At 37.0% G+C, this 27,536-nt stretch overlaps 1 protein-coding gene across 1 annotated transcript; it reads right to left on the bottom strand.

The window, feature by feature from the left end:
- Window positions 1–457: 457 nt before the first annotated feature.
- Window positions 458–23,495, bottom strand: LOC134677903 (uncharacterized). The gene is made up of 3 exons (XM_063536347.1): window positions 23,282–23,495; window positions 3,631–3,819; window positions 458–1,983 (listed from the first exon to the last, which is right to left on the bottom strand). The coding sequence occupies exons 1-3, from the start codon at window positions 23,388–23,390 to the stop codon at window positions 1,835–1,837; spliced, it is 447 nt and encodes a 148-aa protein (XP_063392417.1). The 5' UTR covers window positions 23,391–23,495; the 3' UTR covers window positions 458–1,834.
- Window positions 23,496–27,536: the final 4,041 nt, after the last annotated feature.

Genomic DNA, 27,536 nt, shown 5'->3' on the forward strand with positions numbered 1-27,536 from the left:
ACACCTAAATTATCTAGCATAAGCGGCATCCTTGATCTGTGGTCTTGTAGTAACTGGAGGCCATCTTACTTAGGACATAGGTGATTAAATATGGGTAAGTCTCTTCTTCCTCGATCGCTTATGGGAGCTTGGGGTCCGATTGATAACTAATCCCAAGAATTGACGTTTTTACAAAAGCGGCTGGCATCTGATCTTTCAACCCAGGGGGGAACTTAGGCCGCGTTGGGACTAGTCCGGTTTCCTCGCTATGTTTTCCTTCACCGAAAAGCAACTAGTAAATATCAGATGGTACATAAGTTTTGAATAATACATACGAAAATACGATAATACGAGCCGGGGTTTGAACCCGCATTCTCCGGATTGAAAGTAGCACGCTCTTACCGCTAGGCCACCAGCGCTCTCGATGATTAGGTATGGGGTATGGGTAAGTATTAAATACAAAATAAAATAATGGCAATTAGAAATTTTATATTTTTTATTGAATAACTTTTTTTTGTCAATATCACAAACTATTCTTAATCAGGTATTCAAATAAAAAAACTTCTAAAAATTCCACAATAAAAAAATCTCGTGCTGACGACGATAAAAAATTGGGTACGTCGAACGATTAGTTAAAGTTATCATGATTTACACAGAAAAGGCAGGAAATAGGAAGTAGATTACTCCATTGTCCCTTTTATTGCTCAACAAATTTCAATGAATTCCGTTCATGATTCATCATACATTGAGCCTAACAATGGAACACAATTGATTTATTTGGCAATACATTTTAACACGTTTTCCAATTAGGTTTTGGGTTTTGACTCAGCCGTATAAAAACATACAATTACAAATTTGGTATAGGATTTTGAGACCAATTTTTTAGCGATTAAGAATACTCCTGTTCTAATGAAAGTGAAATTTTATTTTAACACCGTCACGTTTCTTCAAAATAACTATAAAGTCATCCGTGAATAGGTTTATCAGACAAATTAAAATATCACTTTCATTTTTAACGCTACTATTACATCTTTAGAGACCAAAGATAACATTACCATTTTTATAAGTCACAGCGACCAGCGTCGTAATTTTCTTGGCGTGAAATTTAAGCAACGCGCCTATATCCTCTAGCCCATACGTCAGACCTTGCCAAGCAAAATGAAATTTTATTTTGTCAACGCAAAGTTCAAATTAGAATGGAACAGGAGACCTTTTTATAGGTCTCTGGGCATCTATAGGATATTACGTACGACAGCCTATATCCGATTGCGTACGTGTTACGGTGGCCATGTTTCTGATTCCTTTTTAAGTATAGCTGTCCTCATTTTTTATCCAACAGCATAAAACGCTGCTTTAATGGTCCTTCTGAACCGGATATCCCGAACAAGACTTATACAGCATACCGGTTAAAAAAATTATAACGACTGTACAAGTCTTTTATTATTTTTCTTACTGGTCCTTCGATCCGGATCTTTCATTACTTCGTTGCGCTTGTAAATTCTATATTATATAACCGAAATGAAGCCCTGAAAACACTTTATAAGGTTTTCTTTCCTGAAAATTGAACAGATCAATTAGCGCCACTTGCACCATCCCACTAATCCAGAGTTAACTGGTTAAACCGTTAACCCAATGTCAAATTGTACTTTTAATCATTGTAACTCCATGTTTAACCGGTTAACCCCGGGTTAGTGAATGGTTCAGTGCAAGTGGCGATTAGTTGAATTTACAAGCGTAACATTTAGTTGGTCCTTCGACCCGGATGTGTTAGATTGTCCTTTTAGATCAACATCGATTTACAGCTTTTGTTTAAGTATGAGAATGTTCGATGTAGCTTATATTGGTGGTTTCTTGTTTAAGCTTTGGGCTTCTCCTCCTCCTTTTTCTCCTCTTTCTCCTCCTCAGGGGCGGGAGTAGGGAGCTCGGGGTACTCCAGCTTGGCGCCCTCTTCGCAGGTGAAGATGGGACAGCAGCCGGGGAAGGGGGCGGTCTTATTGGTCTTGTCTGAAAAGATCAGAGATTGTTGTTAGTGTAAAAGTTAATTCATATTGGCTGCTTCTAATTTTGTATACGAATACCAAAGCCAAAGCTCAGATGAGCCTCACCAGCCTAAGATGCCCCGAGACCCTTCTAAAGATCCTATTCCTACCATGTCAAGCTTTTTACTTGGGATTAGCCAATGCCAGCAGTCTGCCAGTTCAGTCAACTAGTTTCAATAGGATTGTGTACTGTGGACTTATCCTCACATGTCCAGCTGTTAATCCTACCTATATCACGCTAACACTTAAAGTAAGCAAATGCCAGTGGTTTGCATCAGCCAGCTCCAACAGTCGCGGGGCATGTGTCTACATGACTACTACTACCACCACTACTACTACTACTACTACTACTACTACTACTACTACTACTACTATATCCAGGTGTTAAACATACCTATGTCAAGCTTGCACTTGGGATTAGCCAATGGCAGAGGGCCGCAGTCTTCCACCAGGTCTCGCAGGCGCTGGGGCGTACTCGCTGACTATATTAGGTCCTTATACTTAGTCAAAGGTGTTGAACCTACCTGTGTCAAGCTTGCACTTGGGGTTAGCCAATGGCAGCGGGCCACAGTCTTCCACCAGCTCTAGCAGACGAGGGGGGGTGTCCTCGCTGACTTCATTAGGTCCGGGTTTTTATTTCAATAAAGGAGCCCACAGAACCGGACGGTATCGGCCTATCAGTTAGAACAAAATTTTGACAGTTCTGAACAACTGAGAGGCCGATACCGTCCGGTGGATTAACAATCAGTGGGCCCCATAATAAGTCCAGGTGTTGAACCTACCTGTGTCAAGCTTGCACTTGGGGTTAGCCAATGGCAGAGGGCCACAGTCTTCTACCAGCTCTGCAGGCGCGGGGGTATCCTCGCTGACTTCATTAGGTCCTTATACTTAGTCCAAGGTTTTGAACCTACCTGTGTCAAGCTTGCATTTGGGGTTAGCCAATGGCAGCGGGCCACAGTCTTCCACCAGTTCCGGCTGAAGCGGGGGCGTCCTCTCTGACTTCATTAGGTCCGGGTTTTTATTTCTATACTAAGTCCAGATGTTGAACCTACCTGTGTCAAGCTTGCACTTGGTGTTAGCCAATGGCAGAGGGCCACAGTCTTCCACCAGCTCTAGCAGGCGCGGGGGTATCCTCGCTGACTTCATTAGGTCCTTATACTTAGTCCAAGGTTTTGAACCTACCTGTGTCAAGCTTGCATTTGGGGTTAGCCAATGGCAGCGGGCCACAGTCTTCCACCAGTTCCGCAGGCGGGAGGGCGTCCTCGCTGACTTCATTAGGTCCGGGTTTATATTTCTATATAAGGGGCCCACTGATTAACAGTCCGCCGGACGGTATCGGCCTGTCAGTTGTTCGGAACTGTCAAAATTTTGTTCTAACTGACAGGCCGATACCGTCCAGCATAATCAGTGGGCTCCTTAATAAGTCCAGGTGTAGCACCTACCTGTGTCAAGCTTGCACTTGGGGTTAGCCAATGGCAGTGGTCCACAGTCCTCAACTAGTTCCAACAGGCGTGGGGGGGTGTCCTCGCTGACGACGCAGGTGCTTCGGCCGCAGAACGGCGCCAGGTCCCAGGTGTTTAACTGTTACTACACAAAGTCCAGTTGAACCTACCTGTGTCAAGCTTGCACTTGGGGTTAGCCAATGGCAGCGGGCCGCAGTCCTCAACTAGTTCCAACAGGCGTGGGGGGGTGTCCTCGCTGACGACGCAGGTGCTTCGGCCGCAGAACGGCGCCAGGTCCCAGGTGTTCCCGGGCTCCACGGTCGCGCAGCGGGTCGATGCGAAGCACATTCCGGGGAAGTCTGGGGAAGGAGGAATTGTTGTTAAAGTTTTGAGTTTAGAATAGAAGTGAAGAAGATAGTCCGTTTTAAATATATCGAATATGACTGACTGATGGTTGACTGGTAGAGAATGCCATTAGGCATTAAGTCCGCCATTTGTGCATTATTTTTATGTCTTGTGCAATAAAGTTTAAATAAATAAATAAGCTATTACTATTATGCTTACAATACCTACTTAAGCTTTTTATCCCTTCTAATATTATAAATGTGAAAGATACTCTGTCTGTCTGCATGTAACCTCTTCACGCTTTAACCGCTGAACCTATCTATATAGATGTAATTTGGCATGGAGATAGTTTGAGATCCCGGTAAGGTAAGGACATAGAACAATTTTTATCAATCATCTTTCCACGCAGACGAGTAAATTTGATGTTGTTATGTGAAAAAAAACTGCATGTATACAAAGATTGTTTTAACATTGAATGAATTTTATTCAATGACAAAAAAATCTTTGTATACATGCAGTACAGGGCTCACGTTGACTTATATCGACCAGAATATGAACCGTGGAGGTGATTAGGTACCTTTTTTATCCGATTTTTTTGTTCATATCCCGGTCGATATAAGTCTAGTAAATCTAACGGTGAATTATTAAAAACTTTTAGGGTTCACGTAGTTAAAAAGTAATAAACTTTTTAGTATAATTATTATTTCCTTTATTATAACCTTTCGTTAAAACATTATTTTTATAATAATACGAAAGTACAGCACGTAAAAGCGTGAGAGTGAAAGTATATTTAAATAAGTAAACAATAAGATGCACTAAGACCGGTAGCACTATAGTGCTATAATAGCCGCCATAATACCATTACTGACTCCTGAGGTCATAATGCCATCTCTCACTCCTTAATAGGCAGTAGAGGATACATTATGACCGCTGTCGCCAGTTGGTATAGCCAAAGATAATTTGAAATAGAGGCGGATTGTCAAAGTAAATCATGTAGCCATAGTAAATTATTGCCATCTTTCGGCAGAAGATTAAAACTGTTAGATCGCCATTTGACTTTGATCCTTATTCTTTAACAGACATGGGTTACAATCTGAAATAAATGTCATATACTAAGAAAAAGTGACCAACGGTGTTCGTGGCGAGTGGTTCAGGCACCTGCCGCGATAGCAGAGGACGCTGGTTCGATTCCAGCCTGGGGCACTGGAGGCCTTGGTCACTTTTTCCCTTTGGTCCGTTTTCATAACTATGGTTTTCGTAACTGGCTGCCAAAGAAGATTAATTTTTCCTTCCTTTCTTAGTATATGACATTTATTTCAGATTATAATTTATATAGTAGTGTTTCTACTTGATAAAAACAAATATTTTTCTGAAAAATACTTAAATTTGTTCAAATACTTCTAGTAGACATGGGTTAGTTTATTACGGCCTACTTTCGAGTAGATGGCGTTAATTTTAATATTGAACAAATTAACACATATCTTTAGGCCAAAGAGAAAATTAACGTAGTGACGTATCAGGAGCTCAAAACAGTGGCAGAGAGAAGAACGGAATGGCGATTACTGCACCGATAAGAGCCAGGCTCTTAAGAATATTGATGATGATGATGAGTAACTCTCTATACACTCTATTCTCTTTGGTATAGCGGAAACAGTCAACTTAATTATGGTCAACAAATACTAGTAAAATGACACTGTGGATAGAAAGCTTGGGAAAGCCGCCGTGTGGTTTACCGCAGACACAGAAATAGTATAATACATTGTTATTTAATTCAATACTTGGCAAGTCCACAGACAGACTGAATCTAGAGTCACAGCCCACAGAAACTACAGCCGTATTCGAACAATGAGATACGTCAAATACTAGATTGACGTATCTTCAAACAATTACGTCACTTTTGACACTTGTTTGACACTGACATATCTAATCCATATCTTTTCTAGATCTATTAACGTATCTTGAAGCTGAAATCGGGCCGCTAGCCGCCGCCAGTGGGGAGACACTCCTGACTTCGGGCAGAGATATATATAACTCCGTATAAGATAAATAAAGTCTAAGAAAAAAACGTGCCTCGGACGGCCAAGGAAAAGTCGTTCTCGAATAGATGGCGCCATTACCTTTTTACTATTCTCGGCTAGATGGCGTTAACGACACCGTTTGGTATTTGACAATTTTAACACATATCAGTGAAAGAACATGGGTCAGTAGGGAACAATAAAAATTAAGAATCATTTATCCGTAAACATATTTTGATTATTTTATACATTTTCAATTTTATTTTAAGTTTTAATCGTGTGTCGATAGATGGCAGTAAATGTACCGTGACTACAAAATTGATAATGACAGGACCCCTCTATACTATCTATTCTTTTTGCTTCGGGCAAACTCGGCTCCGTTCGGCTCAGCATTGCTCCGAGCAATTATTAGGGTTGACACAACTTGAGGTCCCTTTGCGTGCACGACCACGGATAGTTACTTGAATTTTAACAACCCTAAATATTCGAAAGGAATAGTGCCATAAATTAGAAAGGAATATCGTGACTCGTCCCTGAACCACTGACAAACTTCGGTTTTGTAGGAAGTGTCCTTTCTGTACGGTAGTACTATTACTAATTCTGTGCCGCCGCCATACAATCGTAGTTACGTATACGCTTTACTAAGCTCATTAGTAATGTATCCAGTAAGCTACATCGAGTCCAAGGCTGGCGTCTAGACCGCAACAGTGTCGCAACGTGTGTCGTAATTGTAACGTATCGAACAGATGTGTTGTGTTTAGCAGATGCTAAAACCAGACACAGCTAACTCAGCTTAGGCACAGCTGATTAAATGCTTTACAAAGCTCATTAGTAATGTATCCAGTAAGCTACATCGAGTCCAAGGCTGGCGTCTAGACCGCAACAGTGTCGCAACGACGTGTGTCGTAACTGTAACGTATCGAACAGATGTGTTGTGTTTAGCAGATGCTAAAACCAGACACAGCTAACTCAGCTTAGGCACAGCTGATTAAATGCTTTACTAAGCTCATTACTAATGTATCCAGTAAGCTACATCGAGTCCAAGGCTGGCGTCTAGACCGCAACAGTGTCACAACGTGTGTCGTAAGTGTAACGTATCGAACAGATGTGTTGTGTTTAGCAGATGCTAACAGCCATGTTCGAACTTTAAGATACGTCAAATAATAGATATGGAAACGATATGGATCGGATATGGCAGTGTCAGACAAGTGTCAAAAGTGAGGTTTCTACAATAAAAGTCAGAATCTTAAACAAATATGTGGATGTATGTATATATTTATAAAACACAAATTTATGGCACAGGATAGGCAGTACAAAGGGGAACTTAACCCCTTAAGAGATTTCTTCCAGTTAACCTTTATTTAATCACAAACTAAAAAACAAAGTATTGAACACCAAAAGAGAAATATTTGTAGACTATAAGCACAGAATAAATAATAGTACTAGGTACAGAAGACTCACTCTCTAACAAAACGCGTCTGCTACGATCAGGCCGCGTAGCCAAGATGCCAATCGCTTACGCTCCGTAGCGATCGAAACGCAACTGTCACTGTCGCGCTAATATAGAAGAGTGATAGAGAGACATAATGCTTTTCGTTGTCGAAGCGATAGCGATTGTAAGCTTGGCTAGGCCGGCTGCACAGATATGGCCGCTAGGTGGCGACAGCGCCACGCGCGGCTTATGGCAAACCCCAAAATTGGGGTCGGACGGATGTACTTTTAGCTACCTGTAGCAAAGCGACGAAATCGCGGAGTGAGCCACGCCTGCTATAAGCGACAACAATCAAATGATATAATCTCAACTGTGCTATGAGAAAATGACTTTTCTTACATCATATTAGGGTCATTGGACCCGTATTGTTGATAAATATTGGAAGTTCAAGGTTAATAGCTTCTTAATTTTGGTAATTGCTAATGTACTCTATTTTGTGCAAATGTTTGACATTTAAGGTTGACTCACGCTAGACCGTACCGGGGCCGGGCCGGAGCTTCCGGCGCTTCGTTTTCTATGGAAAGCACCACGCGATCACCGATCAACCGTCATAGAAAATGACATGTTAGACGCCTCGGCCCGGGCCCGGCCCGGTCTATCGCGATTCATCCATAATTTGGCAGAAAATAATTAGCAATCTTATTGACATATGACAAATTTGGCCTGTTACTGTGAATTTTCGTAGACTTATAAAGAATGGCATTAGATGTTTAATTTCGTAACATTATCGAATAATTTATACATATTTCCTTTTACGATGGACACAGCTTATGTAACAGCGAAGTCAAACAGTAGTTACGGTGTAGGTATAAAAGCGAGAGTGAAATCGTATTGAACACAGAATAGATAAACACAGAAGTTTCACTTTTATATAATTCCAATATGGGGCAAAGTTAAAAACTAAGTTGCAAAGTTTTATTCTTATAACCATTTTGATATTTAGTTTGAGGTTATTTTAATAATTCCCATGGTTGTAAAATAATGTATTTATATTACTTATTGAGGCTTGTTGAACCCATATATCCTAATGGTAATAAAAGAAATGGTTGATCGAATTGATCGCTTAAGAATGTTAAATTGATTCACTGATTGGTTTCAAATAGATTCAATTCTAATTGCTTATAAAGCCTGTTGTCGGTATTTCAACTAATTTGATCAATTAATTTGCCGCCGTACTGGTTATTTTATTGAGGTGAATGTACCAATTGTAAGTACCTACAACACAAATTATTCAATTTATCCAATTGGACATTAATGAATTTCTAATGTCCAATTGGTCCTCTGTACCTACCACATTTCTAGCAAATTTCTATTTCTAGATACGATTGTCTAATAAATACCTATCTATCTAATTTAATGATTAGATTATAACGGTATTCTGTGACGATCTATTCTCCGGGTGAAAGTAGCCACTCCCGCGCTTGTCTAGATCTACGCCTGCGCGCACTGGGCCGATAGCGCGCCATTTTGAATTTTGCAATGTTTGCGTAACACACCCCTTTCAATAGGTTAGATCTATGATAGTAAAGTGAATAAAATCCTAATCTCAAAGTAACTAAGTAAAGTAAAGTAGAGTAAAAATTTATTTGTGGAATACAGGTACAGTTAAGGTCTTATATATAAAATAATAAATAGAGCTCTGTGTTTTGCCTATTGGCGTACAAATATTAAAACTTAAAAATAATGGTGACTCATTACGAGTATGTTTACAATAAATTATTACATTTTAACCACATTATTATAATTTTTTTATCACCAGTTCGTATAGGCTCTGTGTTCTTCAGAAATTGATGAGAAAGTTGTATTTACAAGAGTGGCAAAGTTTTGGGTTGTTTCAAGTTGGCTGCTAGAATTGACTTTTAAGTGATGATTTTGAAATATTGTTTATTTATTTAGGTTTTGTCTGTTTTTAGGTTGGGTCTGGACATCGGATGATGGTAGCATGACGTAGGAGGAAACGGGGTGATTCGAAGCATGATTTTTGGATGATTTTAGGGTCAAAAATCGTCAAAAATAGATGACGTAATTTATGGACAGCCCCTTTCCGGAATTGCTCTTTTCCTAAATGGTCGTATTGTGGGCAGTATAAAACTTAAGATGACCTTATGTAACTCTGTCGTATAGTGAGCTAAATTAATAATGCATATAGAGCGCCGTTCTAGAAGCCTCCAAGGTCTGTACATTCACTTCTGAATGTTAATAGACGGTGAGTTTTAGCACCTAACTGGCGATAAACAAGTTAATGTTTTTATGTTAAACACAAACGTAAGAAAATATACGTATTAAAATAACTTATGCATGTAGAATTTATTTATTTAATAACAGTGAAAGATGCTAAAATCACAACTTTTCACAACACTATAATAATCTTCATTGGTTGCAAAAAAAATCCCTAATGTAAATTTCATTTGACGTCGTGACGAGCGTTCGTGTTTGCGTTATGTCTTTTGTATGGAATTTTGAACAGCGCGCCAAGCGGGACGTTTTGTAAACACGAAATCCCATACAAAATAACACTAAACGCAAACGCGTACGTCACTTCACGCTATCGAATGAAATACTAGGGGTACAGGAGGGCAAAGTTGCGTGAAAATATAACATTCCTTAATAGTCGAAATGCTTTAATGTGATTTAGGGCAATACATATTATGGAACCGAACCCTCCCGAGGGCACCAAATTTTGATAGGTATTTTTAAGTTTTAGTTATTTTAATTGTAGTTAGTTTTAGTTTTATATTCCTATTTATGTGTTATAGTAATTTATGTAATTTAATATTTACTCTTTAATCATTTATCTGGAATGTTATTTTTGTATTAATACATATATTATTGGAACCGATAGGTTTATTAAATTTAATGTTAGCGTCAAACATGGAATATTGAAGAAATACGAGGGTCGCACTGAAATATTCGGGAATGGGACACTTAGAAATAACATAATAGAATGAGGCATATAATTTATAAAAATGTAACTCTTTATAAAACTTTTAAGGTATATTCCATTTGGTTGTCATTTATATTTAAAAATTACTGACAATTTGAAAATTGTATGTCGAACATTATTTGAATTTTTGGCCAAGTGATTTTTCGGATCACATTTTTAAACGGTTTTCAATATGCCCTCAGCGAACAAATAAAAGTTACAATGGGCTTCTGTTATTTTTTTATGAACTAGAGTTCATCGTACGCTCGTTTGCAGTTAAAATTATATATGAAAGTCGCTTTCATTTTATCCCATGGGTGATCTTAAAGAAGCATGTCATTCCAAAGCGACGTCAAAATTTAAAATCGCATTTGTGTTGTTAATTAAAAAGACTGCCAAAAAAGTTGCATATCGGCAGATTTCGACATTCCTAAATATTCATATGACAACAGTAAAAAAATCTTTTATATATAGATATATGTAAAAAAAACTTCAATTCCGTTGGCTACTTTACGAATTTCATACAAAACCACTAAGGCCCCAAAATCGCCATACAAAAAGGACTTTGGGATTATGAGCCGTGTGCATTACAGAATGATTACTTTCAAAAGAAAATTTATATGCGTGGTCAGTTTGAGTTTAAGTATGCATTAAAATAAAGATTGACTGTCTAGATGCGACAGTTTTCTCTATTCCCGACATTTTCAGTGCAACCCTCGTAGCGATCTTCTTTTGTTTTCTTTATCTATTTTTAAAAGCTGGAAAAACTAGAGCAGCTAGCTAGACTAGATATTCTAATTTTCATTGCAAACCCGTCATGGCGCCTTATTTAGACGTGTGATATAAATCAACTTAATTAATTCAATGCATTAAAACACGTTCCATTACCATTGTTGTACGGAACACCAACGGGTTCATTAAAATGCGGTGATTCTAGATACTTAGTCAATATTTATGTAATTATACCAAAAGTGGATTATCTAGTTTGAACATAACATCCAGTTCAATGCTTAGTCATTCGTCACATATTTTTGTTAAAACATTGCCCATTCATCAGTGGGCAATTTTGACTTTATATTGCAACTTTGCACCGAACCATATTTTTGGTATTTTTAGGGTTCCGTACCCAAAGGGTAAAACGGGACCCTATTACTAAGACTTCGCTGTCCGTCCGTCCGTCCGTCCGTCTGTCACCAGGCTGTATCTCACGAACCGTGATAGCTAGACAGTTGAAATTTTCACAGATGATGTATTTCTGTTGCCGCTATAACAACAAATACTAAAAACAGAATAAAATAAAGATTTAAATGGGGCTCCCATACAACAAACGTGATTTTTGACCAAAGTTAAGCAACGTCGGGAGGGGTCAGTACTTGGATGGATGACCGTTTTCTTTTTGCTTTTTTTTTGTTTTTTTTTTGCATTATGGTACGGAACCCTTCGTGCGCGAGTTCGACTCGCACTTGTCCGGTTTTTTGTTTTCAACCGCGTGTCACTAAATCAAAATAGTATAAGAATTACAGTAACTTTTTAAAGTAACTATAGTATAGTAGTATGTAGCTTTTATATTCTTTGTGTTATTTTAGATATATTTAGGGTTTTTAGTTTTAATTTAGTATTATATAGATGTATTTAGTTCATAAGTTATTTATTTGTCTTTCTACTGTATTTTTCCTATGAAATAAACTTTTTTATGCCTTTAAAAAAAACTATAGTATAGAATACTCTTTGTTGAAAGGTATCTTTAATCAAGTACACAGTCCATTGAAATAAATATAAATTTTAACTAATATACCTTTATTGTCACATTTTGTAAAATTAAACGGTTTATTTGCTGAATAATAATAGTAAGGATTACGATAAATCTAATTAGAATAATTTTCTCTTAACTTCAAATTAATTATAGGTACTATTTTTAATTACATTTTTTTGTCCTATCGTTGACATTGACTTGATTATTTCATCCACTTCTAGCTCTCGAATAAATGACATTCAATCGATATCTAACCGTAACTAATGAGTGTGAAATTAGTCCATTTCCTGGTGTCCTTAAGAATATAAAAGTGGCCATTATGCGACGACCAGAATATAATGAGTATGACTCATAATGCACCTTATTTCAATTTGTATATATTATTATATACGATACAATTCCTATTTATAGTCCGACAAAAAATTTTAGAAAATTATTGAGTGGGCCACTTCCTACGTAAATGTCACATTTTTGACGTAACTAAATGCTTAAACGTGGCAAAAATATAGTCTAATTGACCTGATTTTTATGCAAAATCTCCGTTAGGATAGACGATATTCAAAACATAATCTAAAACAAACTTAAAATCAAAATGATTTATTTTCACACACAACCTTGCTTCTTATTACGACCGACTTAAGTCCTAATTTGGCATAAAATATTGGACGTCATTCAGACATAAGCAGTATTAATATAACTTTGTAACGGGGGGGGGTATCTATGAACAAATTAAATTGCCAGGTTAATCAAGCCATTATAGACCCTGGACCACTGTAATAAGGCTCCTATTTAGTGTTATGATTCCGCTTTTGGTTTTTAATGCAACTTTTGGAAGTCGACTGACTGGTTTGGGTTAATGTACTTAAAGTTTTAAAGTTCACTTTTTGCACTTTATAATTTTATGCTCCATAATATTTTTGATTGTCTCATGGCAAACATCGACATCTGATCAGCCAAAAATGTATGAAACTTTTTTTTCGGCTTTTTAGGGTTAATCACATAGTAAAAGTTGCTCAATATGACCTAAAAAAATATCTTCGAATCTTTCTGCAACCTGAATTATGATAACTTGATATTTAAGAGCTCACGAACTTTACGAAACTAAACAATACAGATACAGTCAATGAATCTTTGTTTACCTTTGTTTACAACAGATATACCGGGTGTGGCCTGTAATATGAGCAAAAAATTAAACTGTACGCTGTACTCCTCAAACTGACCAACATTTGTTCAGCGACTTTTAAAAATAACTTGTGGTTTGATTTTTAATACACTTTAAAGTTTATTCTAAGACGCAATGTATAGCGAATTTTGTTATGTTTAAGGCGTGACAATGACGACAAGCAATGTCAATCACAATGATAATGGCGTGGCGATGGCGTCCATTGAAGACAATATTTATTTTGTATGAAAAATAGGGAGTCTAAATATTTCATAATTTTTTTAAGTTGTTGAACAAAAGTGTCCCCGTTTGAAGAGTACAATCTATGTTTTAATTATTTGCTCGTGTTATAGGCCACACCCGGTATAAAGTAAACCAGTGGAATAAAATCAGAGACAATCTAAGATTTATATAAAAAAGTTAATACCCTATTATCAATAAAGGAAATGGCGCTCTAAAAAACACAACTGTCCAAATCATTGACATGATAAAAACTTTAATTTGTTGTTTGTTTACTAAAATATTTCCGCTACGCAAAGGTTGTCTGGAAGAAATAGTTTTTTAGCGATAACACCGCCTGTTGTTAACCTCTGCTTGTATTTCTGTTTTCTTTTGTATTGTTTTCTTAAAGAGGTGTGAAATAAAGAGTATTTGTATTTGTAATTTTGTATATCTCTAAGCACTGATTTGTAAGTTAAGCAGTTTTTTATGTATCCGCCTGATAGAAAGCGGTCATCGTTGCCCATGGACCATTTGACCTGCCAACCTGGCCGAAACAACCAAACCAAAAAGCGAGGACACAAAAGACATGTAGGTACTCAAGACATATTATAATAAAAACCGGGCAAGTGCGAGTCGGACTCGCGCACGAAGGGTTCCGTACAATAATGCAAAAAAAAAAAAACAAAAAAAAGCAAAAAAAACGGTCACCCATCCAAGTACTGACCCCTCCCGACGTTGCTTAACTTTGGTCAAAAATCACGTTTGTTGTATGGGAGCCCCATTTAAATCTTTATTTTATTCTGTTTTTAGTATTTGTTGTTATAGCGGCAACAGAAATACATCATCTGTGAAAATTTCAACTGTCTAGCTATCACGGTTCGTGAGATACAGCCTGGTGACAGACGGACGGACGGACGGACGGACAGCGAAGTCTTAGTAATAGGGTCCCGTTTTACCCTTTGGATACGGAACCCTAATTACCCTTTGGATACGGAACCCTAATAATACAAAATTACAGTACTGTACTAATCATCTTCTAACTTTAACATCTTCTTTTAATCACTTGGCTGATTGAATCAGTAATTTTCTAAGGGCTAACTTTCAATATGCCATATTTAAACGTTCAGCGATTCTAGATCAGTCAACTATCGGCCTAGACATCAAATTGGACGCCGGCGGTTTAATGAACGGCCCAGGCGTCTTATTAGCTGGATTATTTAATCATTTGGCTGCGACATATTCCATTGACATTGTGTTTTCCCAGTTTAATAATCATCATCATCATCTTCCTCGCGTTATCCCGGCATTTTGCGACGGCTTATGGGAGCCTGGGGTATGGCAACTAATCCCAAGATTTAACGTAGCCACTAGTTTTTGCGAAAGCGACTGCCATCTGACCTTCCAACCCAGAGGGGAGACTAGGCCTTATTGGGATTAGTCCAGTTTCCTCACGATGTTTTCCTTCACCGAAAAGCTGGCAAATATCAAAAGATATTTCGTACATAAATTCCGAAAAATTCATTGGTACGAGCTGGGGTTTGAAGCCGCGACCTCCGGATTGAAAGTCGCACGCTCTTACCGCTAGGTCACCAGCACTTTACCATCAATCTTATGTAAATCTACTCCATGGCAGGCGTGTCTCACTCCGCGATTTCGTCGCTTTGCTACAGGTAGCTAAAAGTACATCCGTTCGGCCCCAATTTTGGGGTTTGCCATAAGCCGCGCGTGGCGCTGTCGCCACCTAGAGGCCATATCTGTGCTGATCGTGACAGACGCGTTTTGTTAGAGAGTGAGTCTTCTGTACCCAGTACTATTATTTATTCTGTGCCGCTAGGCCACCAGCACTTTAATATGATGAACTGATATAAATCTACTCCATGGCGTCACTATCTGCATGTAAGGAACTTGCATCACTCCGGATTCGAACCCGCAACAGCTACGGAAAAGTGTGCCAACATCCGCCATTGTGTCACGGCTTGCAAATTGCACATCCCGTGTATGACAACTGGTAATTTTCAATATTGTGAGAATTACAAATAATCAAGATTGCGCATATAATAATAATTATTATGATATTTTTCCTGTACCGTAAAATGGGGTGAGTTGGGTGAAATTTGACTTTCAAACCTCGATAAAATTTTATTTTTACATGTGAAAACTGAATGGTGTATATAAAAAGTGGTTCGGACTTTTGTATCTTAGTTTGTATTTTATTTTGGGTAGTTCCATTTCATAACTTTGATGATAAAGAGGAAAAGCCACCTCAACCCGTAGTGCCTCGTATTTGGGGTGAGAGGGTTTTTCATACAAAGGTGATTTTGGAAGATTGTTGGATCGATTTTTTTTATTATGCGTATTACTATAGCCCCATTTTAAATTGGAATACATTATTTTTGTAGCAGTAGCCTTAAAATCCCTTCTCACCCCCCTCTCAAACCTTCTCTCCCCATTCATAACCCAACTCTCCCCGCGAAACCTACTCACCCCGTTTTACGGTAATATTTAACAAGAATACAGCAATTCTTGTTATTTTCTTAATGTACTTATTATTTTCTTCTGTTTATGTGTTAATCATCTTCCTCGCGTTGTCCCGGCATTTTTCCACGGCTTATGGAAGCCTGGAGTCTGCTTGACAACTAATCCAAAGAATTGGCGTAGGCACTAGTTTTTACGAAAGCGACTGCCCCCTGACCTTCCCAGAGGGTAAACTATTACGCCTTATTGGGATTATTCCAGTTTCCTCACGATGTTTTCCTTCACCGAAAAGAGACTAGTAAATATCAAATGATATTTCGTACATAAGTTCCGAAAAAATCATTGGTACGAGCCGGGGTTCGAACCCGATTGAAACCTCAGGATTGAATATCGCACGCTCTTAACTGTCTAGCTAACACGGTTCATGAGATACAGCCTGGTGACAGACAGACAGACGGACAGTGGGTTTAGTAATAGGGTCCCGTTTTTACCCTTTGGGTACGGAACCCAAAAAAGTGTTTCCTATACTTGTATTAATTACCAATTAATGATAATTAATTAGAATTCAATGCGATTTCTCTATCGACCGATTTGTTGCCGTGCGATTGAGACATTACGATTGCCGAAACGCCGTTTTGTATCGATTGACATTAATATTCATTCTGCCGTATTCGAACTTCAAGATATTCACAAGAGACGACACGTACTAGATCCATTCTAGATACGTTAGGTATAGTTTAGATACCTTTTGCAGCGCAATTCGGGCAACCGATGTCACTTTTACGTTAGATAGAGTAAGATATCTATTAGATGTGAACTGGATCTCTAAGTCATATCCTGTGGAAATCGTTCAAGAGTATCTCCAGAATCGCGCAAATGTCAAATTTGACAGGTTAGATCTTAAACATATCGTTTTCGTATCTTGGTGATGTCTAAAAGATATCTGATGATGATGTCTCTTTCAAAATCCGAATCGGGCCCATTACGATTGCCGTAACGCCGTTTTGTATCGATTGACATTAATATTCATTGCTTATCCACCAATTATCCACCGGATTTCATATTTCCTTCAATAAAATGCTAATATTTGATTGTTTTGTCCGTTAAAAACAAACAAAAATAAATATTGTTTCAGCACATCCGTTGGAACAGTGGACAAAGTTGCATTTTGTCATCTAGAGTGCAAAGTCATAAACCTAATGCTAATTTCGAATTGTGTGATGGAATTATGTAATGTACTAGATGAGAATGTACTTTTAATGAATTTGAATGATAAATATCTGTATCTATTTACATTTCATTTTGTAATAAAATTATAATACATTATAAATATTTAATATCCTTTTGGATAAGATTTGTAATATTTTACAGCTAGTATTTTCCTCGCATTGGTGAATATAATTTTGATTATTTTCTCTAATAATTTAAAAATAGTTGAATAAAAGGGATAGGTATCTACAATATGTACCTCAGTTAAACTATTATTAACAGATACTTTTGATCGCGAACTGTAAAGATATGTTTCTAATTAATTCAAAAGTATTCCTAAACAAAACAACATCACATTTTTTTCGCGGTATCGGGATTGGTTCTATAGTACAGTCAACAACAGAGCTATGAATACAGGCAAAGTGCCAAAAATATGTATACACGACTTTAATGTACAGGCGATAAAGTGCTGTATACATATTTTTGACACTTTGCCTGTATTCATAGCTCTGCTGTTGTTGACTGTACAAACCCATGTTTTAACTGCAATATAATAATGAACTACAACCGCAAGTCTCGATACTTTGTTAGCCCAATAATTAATGTAATTAGCACTGTTTGCCTACTATGATACCTAACCACAAAACAAAACACTACCATAGGAAAAACCCAGTCATTATGTGGTGCGAAAACCAAAGGTTGGCCGGACTTGAACATACAATTTACATAAGTTATAAAGTTATGGTAGGTATTTTTATCGCCAATTAGGTTTTTACGCGAATGGAAAATGTGTAACTCAGACAATGTTTAATATGAAGATTAATGTTCTTAACTTGACTTGTTGTTTAAGATTAAAGATATGAAAGAGTTACTGAGGTATTAAAGAGTTTTGAAGGGCGAACGCCTGAGTGAACGCGGATTTGGTTTTTTTTTTGATATTTCTGAGATTATAAAAAACTATAATTACTAAACTTGTTATTGTAAAAATATTTGTCCGAGCTAAGATTTTCTATTAGGTATTTAACAATTTTGAAGGGCGAACGCTTGAGCGAACGCATGTTCGGAAAATTAATATGTTATTTCTGAGATTGATAAAGCCATAATGTCAGCCATAACTTGTTATTGTTACGAATTTTATCTTTATATCATTTTATTTGCTCACCATGTTGTTGATGCAAAAACTGCACTGGGATAAAACTTCACAGCAGCAGTTTAAGTTCTTTGCAGGGTAACAGAAAAATTTGATCGAATCGTACAAAATATCGTCAGGTGACAAGCAAAACTCACTAATTACCACCACAAAGTCATAGCCATAGCGAACCATATTAATTTAGTAGGTACTCAAATGAGGTTGATTTTTGTTTAATATTTTTTTAGTAATTAAATTAGTGAGTTTTGCTTGCCACCTGACGATATATGAGAACAACAAGATTTTTAAATGGAAAGTATACTTAAGTAATTTTAATTAGATTTTGATATGTAAAATAAAGATATTCAATAGCCTATTCGTAGATATTGACACTTTTTCGTATATTTTTCAGATTCCATGTGAAGATTTGAAATACTTTCCCTAACGTTATTTATTTTATTAAAAAATACATTTTCACCACACCAGCTCCGAAAGGCTTACTTTGCACTTCAAAAACTGATAGCAAAGTTGCATTTTATTCACATGTGAGGCAAAGTAATCAATTAGTGCCAATTTTGAGCTGTTTTCTTTGGAATCTTTCGTTTGCTCGAGTATCAATCGGGTAGCACGAGCGGTTAAACAACAACTTTGCCCCCTTGTAAAACAAATAACTATCGGCTCGATTCCGAAAATGAATAAGATCTCTACTAGACCTCAACAAGTTACGATATGGATAATTTAAAGATATTTGTAAGATATATATGTCAAATTTGACGTTTCCGCGATTCTGGAGGTCCTCTTGAACGATTTCGACAAGTTATGACTTAGATATCCAAGTCACATCTAGTCGATATCTAATGTAAATCTAGTTGATCTCTATATCGTTTCTAGATCTTGTGATTATCTCGTTTCCCGAATACGCGTGTATTTCTCCTCTTTATGCCTTAGTATCAAGCTATATAATCCAGTGTAACAATAACAACCGAAATTACAACCGTCTAGCAACAAAAGAAAGTAACGGCAGTTATGTCAGTTTTACATAATGGTGGATCGTTGCCCGATTACATGGATCGCGTGCTGTCATCGTAAAAACCGTTTCACTGTCAATTCGCGGCTATTAATTACCTAGCTGTTAAAACTACAATAATCGTGCGTATAGTATTTATAAGAATTTATCGAGAGTCGTGCGTAAACTGTCATTTTTTTTACAAAAATGTTACTTTATTAGTTCATTGGGGTAACTTCGAAAACTTCCCTATAGTTCGTTTTTTTAGAATTAGAAATAAGGTAAACAATCTTGATGTATTTTTATTGAAAAACACGTTTTAAAAATAAGTCACGGCAAATATGTAACAATTATGAATCTAATAAGATCGTTTATATATTCTTCTGCTTTCATAAGTAATAGTTACTGATTTATAAGAATTTATCGACTATTGTGCGTCTGTCTGTTTGTATGTTTATATGTTCGCGATAAACTCAAAAACTACTGAACGGATTTTCATGCAATTTTCTTCTATCACTAGTGATACTTGAGGACGGTTTAGGTGTATAATTCGTTAAGGTTTTGTACGGTCGCCAGATATATCGGAGCGGCCAGGGTGCTCACAAATATCTGAACGCGCCTCTATTGTCAAGGCGTTAGAGTGCGTGTTCAGATATTGTGGACACCTTGGCCGCTTCGATATATCTGATGGCGACTGTATAACCCGTGCGAAGCCGGGGCGGATCGCTAGTTATTAAAAATTATTTAGGTAGGACTCTAGTAAAGTTCGGTTGCCATGTAAAATTCACAAAATGAGTAAATTACTATATAATTAGCCTCATATTGTTTGTGTCATCGTTTCAAGCTTCGGCGGTTATTTGGGGCATATTTTACAATGACTGAGTCCGAAGCATTACGTTGCTACTCGAGTGTACACTACCAAAATATGTGACGTTCCACGGCACAAGGTACCTTATGACGGCTGGCGCTTACGTCGCATAGTGCCACAATAATATTGGAGCGGCGTTAATAATAGCGTAAGCGCCAACCGCCACAAGGTACCTTTACCCGTGGGACGTCACATATTGTAGAGTCAGAACAAGCTATCATTAACAGTGGCGTAGCTATACTCTGTATCTTTAGGTATTTAAATAAACGTAAACAAAATCTACCCTCAAATGGCTCCTTAAGCCAGTTAAGGGTAGATGAAAACATTACACGATCAAATAATGCAGGTTAAAGTCAGGCAGTGCCGGATTAAGACATTTGCCGCCCGTAGGCTATGCCGATGTTGCCGCCCCTATCCGCCTCGCTTATAGGTTTTTTAAATTACTTTCCTATTAGAGGCGTTTAATTTTTTAGTACAACACACCATAGCCATATTAAAATGCATATAAGGTGACGTCACTAATGTCACATTTTAGATACAGATTTATATAGGCCGTTTTTGTCACTCAATGACGATGCGACCTCGTTATATTTGCCTGGTGTTATGGTGGGTACGGCTGGGTTTTTTGCCATTGAAAAACAAGGTGAGGCATTACTAATGCCTAAGCATTGGCAGTCAGACTGGATATAGCTAAGGAGTTCGGTCGGGTCTGGCATCGAGTCTGTTCGAGGGACTATGCTATACAAATGGATCGTTAGCTTTTTGTCCGGTAGACGCATATGAGCCGTATAGTAGACGGCAGCTGCTCCGATAGTGTGAACATTACCGCTGGCGTTTCACTAGGTTCTGTACTATTAATGCTGCATACTCGTATCAATGATAATCATTGCTATGCAGATTACAGATGACAGTAGTAGGGATACGTATTACACAGGCCGTGCTAATATCCCTCATTCTATGGTGCTGGAAAGTCATGAAAAGCTTGTATCTGATATCGAGAGCTCTATCCATCCTGAGTTCCGGCATGGGATCGGAACAATTTAGTGAGATTCAATACCACGAATACACAAGAATCGACGATGATCCCAAACTCACAATGTAGTCAGATGGTGATCAGATAAGTCACAAAAAATGTAGTTAGTTAAATGAAAACGCGAGCGTAGCGAGCGCGAAATTTTTTCGAGAATATAGTAGGTAGGTACATTTTTAGGGTTTCGTACTTCAAAAGGAAAAAAACGGAACCCAGCATTATACCACCAAGACAAGAATCGACAACCATCCCAAACTTAGAATGTGGTCAGATGGGTCACAAATAATATGTAGGTACTTAAATGAAAACGCGAGCGTAGCGAGCGCGAAATTTTTTCGAGAAAATAGGTAGGTGCCTACAATTTTAGGGTTCCGTACTTCAAAAGGAAAAAACGGAACCCTTATAGGATCACTTTGTTGTCCGACTGGCCGTCTGTCTGTCTCAATATAAAGGGTCTTGACATAACAGAGGGCGGCAAAATCGACAAATAATGCTTGTTATTTAAATTTTACAAATAAATTCTGGTCAACCCTATCTGAACGGCACGTACAATATTTTTTGACCTAAATTTGCCGCCCCCTAAAATCTGCCGCCCTAGGCTTCAGCCTACTCAGCCTAGTGGTAAATCCGGCACTGAAGTCAGGTCGTTCAGTGACTGATCCAGGCAGTTTTGTATTTGGTCGGTTAATCAATAAATGTTATAACTTATAACTACCCGAAAAAGTACAAATTATTTGTTTTTTTTTATACCTAAAGATACAGACTACAGGCGTAGGCCTCGCACTTTAAGCGGCCTCGCGGAAGCCAACCCTTTTTGTTACCTTGGGGATACACATTTAAAGAAAAAGGCCTCGCAGGTGAGACTTCGTCCTCGGCTAGATTAGTTTACGCCACTGATCATTCATATAATATTTTTATGAAAATATGAAGTTTGTAATGACCCTCACTTTGTTTTTTTCAAGTTACCTTAGACTGACTCTAACCTGATTTGAATATTACGTTTTAAAAGGATAGCAACGCGCATGTAACAACCTTGGAGTACGTTTTAAGTAATGTGAGCTTTAAGGTTTAGGCGTTCACAGCCATGAAATTTACATATATAACATTGGAATAAATGATTCTTGAAATACCTAGAAAGAGGTTCTTTCTCTTAAAATTATTTGACTGTATTTAAAATACATTATTTTACATCATGCATGAAATAAAGCACCAGAAGATTAATAGAGAAATGTAGACAGCAGTTATTTTTAGACACAATATTTTAAAACCCGTATAAAACTATAAAGAGTAGGTAATTTGATTGTGACGTCACATGCTAGTGTTTCATATAAATTTCATAGTAGCAAAATCGTTTTGACAGTTCGAAAAAAGATACAGATTTGACTATTAGTCAAATACTCAATTTGCCTATGTAGTTTAATAAAAAAAGGTAAATAAATAATCCCTTATAATAAAGGGACAAAATAAAAATAGTTATTTTATTAGCATGTATCATTAATGTATAATTAATTTGTTTGTGCCAAAATCACATTTTTGTTATACTGGTTTATCTTAATTATGTTAGTACCTATCTTAATTTGTTTATTTTAATTTAATGATCCCACACTTATTTAAAAGTATTATAAACATTCATATTTATTTATGTATATAAGCGTTTATTATTTTCGTGTACAAATTCACTTAATATGTTTAAGACACTAGTTTTTTAAAGTTTATATAAAATATTTATAAAAAAGACAGTTACGCTTTTTCCAATGTTCATTTAATTAATCTTCTCACCAAAAAAATTGAAATATAGTTGGTCAAGCAGATCTTGTCAGTAGAAAAAGGCGGCAAATTTGAAAAATGTAGGCACGAAGGGATATCGTCTCATAGAAAATTTGAATTTCGCGCCTTTTTCTACTGACAAGATTTGCTTGACCATCTATATAACCAAAATATACTTAAGTAAGATATATTAGATTGTAATTGTAACTGTTATATTATAGAATTTATGCTTTCACATCCGACGATTTTTGCAATTATCTACAGCCAACGTCTGTAACATACTTTCCACTTTAATCTTATTACTATAAAATACTTTCATTTTTATTATGATTTCCTGCCAACACTTCCTTATTTCTTTACCTATAAAAAACTATATTTTTCATATATGGCAACACCATATCATTCACTCATTAAAAAAAACTGACCTCTTAAAACATCAGCAGGTATCAGCCGCCTGAAAGTCTTCGGTCTATCCTCCTCCTTTTCTTCGGCGAACGCCAGGGCGAGAACGGCGAAAACAACGAAAACCTTCATGGTTAAAACTAAAAAACACCTTACGAGTGTTGAAAAAAAAAGTTACGCGCGCTCTTCTGGCCGACAGCTCCGCGTTCGAGCGACTGAGTTCGGAATTTGAATTTCGCGCCATTTTATGCAATGGCGGCTTGGAGGGGAAGATGGGAGCTCAGGGTTGGGTGTTGTAATGCTTTTGTCAGTTAATCTGGTATAGCTTCAATTGGTTTTAATGACAAAATGTTAGATTGTCTAGTGTGCTATTGTAATAATTAGGCGATAAAATAACACCCACATTGCGTTTTTGACCTGACAACAGAATAAAATACCTAGTCGTTTGGTTGGCAGCTAAAAATGGCGATGCCATGAAGTAGATACATATAGAAAACTTCAAATCGGACACTGATTTTTTAAACTAATCATATTCTATCTCACATGAATAATAAATAAAATGCTACTGACTTAGCTAGTGCTAAAATCGGTTAGGGAACTGCTGAATACAAAAAAAAATACTATAGGGCAGCCATTCTCAAAGTGTGTTCCGCGGAACCCTAGGGTTCCGCGAAAATACTTGTAATAATAAGAAAAAAACCAGCACTTCTATTGGTAGGTATATTTGGTCCACAGTGACGAACGAAAATATTTTAATTGGGGTTCCGTCAAATATTTAGCTTTCCAAAAGGGTTCCGTCGCCAAAAAAGTTTGAGAACCGCTGCTATAGGGGTATCTCTAATAGTCGAAGAGTTCCCTCGATTTCCCAGGTATCTGCTAGGTATATCATCGTCAGATCCTGACACTGATCGACTGGGATCAAACTGTGAAGGGCCCAAACAAAAGATTTTTACAAATCAGCCAAAAGGTCATCGAAAAATCTGGGAACATAATTAAATAAAAAAATTAGAAAATGCTTTATGAGAATCACACGGACCCGTTATAGAGCTCCCATACAATCGAAGTCACGCTCTCATTTTAAAACGATATTCTGATTTAAGGATGACTCACGCTAGTCACGCTAGACCTGACCGTGCCCGGGCCGAGGCGGCCGATATGTCATTTTGTGATGCTGATGTGTAGTGAATTTATATTTGAATTTGGTAATGTGACAAATGAAATTTTCCTCGTTTGAAATAATTTCGGAGAACCGGACCGGTCGGCCTTGCTTTATATACTTAACAACAGATGGTCAGTATCGGGTGTCGAGACAGAGACTAGTACATGATACAGACTGCTAACCCTCTCCAACGTATAACAGCCGTATGTTACATTAGAAAACTCATTGATAAATATGTTGTGTATGTTAGAAGAAATCTTATTTATTAATTTTTTTTTATATATACCAATATCTATGTATCTAAATTATTTCTCTACTTTTCTTGTTTATTTTATTGGACACAAAAAATAATTTTACATTATATTAGCAACCCGCCCCGGTTTCGCACGGATTACACAAGACCTTAACAAATTATACAGCTAAACCTTCCTCAAGAATCTATTCTACTCTATTGATAGGTGAAACTGAAAATCCGGTTAGTAGTTTTTGAGTTTATCGCGAACTTACAGACAGACGCGACGGGGGACTGTTTTATAAGGTGTTAGTGATGAACACAAAAAAAGTCTTAACCTAGTAATTAGTAAGTTTGGTTATCGCCTGATGAAATGCTAAACGAATAGGAGATACGCGGTTCCATATATTTTGACGACCGACCGGTCTGGCCTAGCGGATTCGAATCCTGGTAAGGGCATTTATTTGTGTGATGAGCATACATATTTGTTCTCGAGTCATGGATGTGTTCTATATATTTAAGTATTTGTATATTATATACATCGTTGTCTGAGTACCCACAACATAAGCCTTCTTGAGCTTACTGTGGGACTTTTTGTATTTGACAATCACTTTTTGCAACCACTTTTTGTATGACTAACTGTCATTATTATTAAATATCTCTGACACATTAATATTGATAGACATCTTTATTAAGCATAAGCAGATTATTCTGCTAATATGGGTAGATAAAAGTTGGCTATTGTAATGAATATTGGTTTTATTTTAAATACATACATACATCATCATTGGCTCAGTGACCCAAAGAGGATCTTGGCCTCTGACACAAGAGAGCGCCATTCTGCCCTATTCTGCGCCACTTCACGCCAGTTGGGTATTCCGAGGGCGGACAGGTCTTTTTTTACTTTAAATAGGTAATATTAATAGTTTTAAACTTGTTTTCAGAAATATTCTAACCATCCGGTTTAATCAGATGATCCATAACTAAGAATAAATTTTAAAGTGGAAAAATTACTGCTTTGGTTGAGATTTGAACTTACGGTCTCTGGTTCAAGTCTCACCCAAGACAGTATTTTTTCCACTTTTGAATTTATTCTAAGCTTAATAGAAACGTTCACAGACATCTCTGTTAGTTAAAAATTTAAATTAGATCCATAAGTAATCGAAATCTAATTCACAATATGTTATTAAAATCAGAATTAGCCTGCTCGTTCCACAATAAGCTCAATAAGGCTTGTAATTACATAATATATAATACAAATCCTCTTTATTGCACAACCTCAAAATAGTTTACAAGGAAACACACAATACCTACATAAAGACAGAGGTAAACAAAAGGTAGCCTTATCGCTCAAGAGCAATCTTTTCTAGACAACCTTGCAGACAGGCTTATGATGTGGTTACTTGGCCAAATTACCTACTCGTACAAATCCATTGTACTAAACTTAGTCTCTCGAATAGTAACTTTTATTTTTTATCTAGATACAAAATAATGCAACTTCTGACAAAGACCTCAATATATGTTCTATATTATTACGTGAATAGAAGCTTCCATTTGGATATAATGTTATGGTCCCTAAAACAACCACATATGTATTTGCAGCTTTGGCGTTTGGCGTTTGGTTTGTTTGGTTTGGAGTTTGGCGTTTGGTGGTTGTTTGTTGGCGTTTGGCGTTTGGCCATGAAGTTGCGACGCCCATGATCTCTTTCAGGGCCTAATTAAGACTTCCTGAGAGGAAGAGTGACCCTAGGCTATGCCAAAGAATAGACATCGCCATTAAGCTTACTCTCTACTCTCTTACTCATTCATTCATTCATTCATACAATTTACAAATCGTGTATTGTTATTTTTCAATTACGCTACATTTTCCTCACATTTTTTTTTTATAATGACACGTTCAGTTTAATTAATTTTTGTTATTTTTAATTTGTTTTAGGTCTTATTTTATGTCAACTAAAAATAAACAATAACATGATTACATGACATATCAAAACTGTAATCGTTTTGTTTTTACCCACCAAAACTTGGTGGCCAATAATGGACTTGACCAAATTACATAGGTTGTTTTTGGTATATTTGAATTTTGTTGCAGTGTTGTCTCTGCAGCACTATCTGTGTTATCTGTCACAATACGAAGCACAAATTTGTCTTAAGGGGCCCACTGATTAACAGTCCGCCGGACGCTATCGGCCTGTCAGTTAGAACAAAATTTTGACAGTTCCTAGCAACTAACAGGCCGATACCGTCCCGCGGACTGTTAATCAGTGGGCCCCTTTAGAACCTAAACAATCAAAGAATTCTGAATACCCAGTCCAGTATTTACAGAGTTCGTTGGACAATCTATTCACAAAATGCAATAAAAACTTAAGTGCTACCGTCGCCGTCCGTAGAAAGTGATTTGAAGACGATTTAGCTTCCTTTCTGTTACGCTGATTTGTATTTTATTTTTATATAATACTAGCGACCCGCCCCGGCTTCGCACGGGTAAACCTAAACAAATTATATACACCTGCCTGAACCTTTCCCAAGAATCACTCTATTGATAGGTGAAAACCGCATGAAAATCCGTTCAGTAGTTTTTGAGTTTATCAATCACGAACATACCTATTACCTACCTACACATATATACATAGGTACATGTATACTGACGGCGAGTAGGTACTTTTACTTTTCAAGAGGATGTGTCACGGTGAATTTACTGCCATCTAAAGACACAAGATTAAAACTTTTAGGACGCCGCATTTAACATGGATCCTTGTTCTTTCACTGATGTGTTATGTGTGTTATGTGTTAAAATTGTACCTTAAATATCAATTGGTGTCACTATCGACACGAGTAGGTATAGGCCAAAACTAGTCATAGATATATATAGTCATTTATTCATAGA

Source organism: Cydia fagiglandana, chromosome 27 (assembly GCF_963556715.1).
Source record: "Cydia fagiglandana chromosome 27, ilCydFagi1.1, whole genome shotgun sequence".
Classification (NCBI taxonomy): domain Eukaryota; kingdom Metazoa; phylum Arthropoda; class Insecta; order Lepidoptera; family Tortricidae; genus Cydia; species Cydia fagiglandana.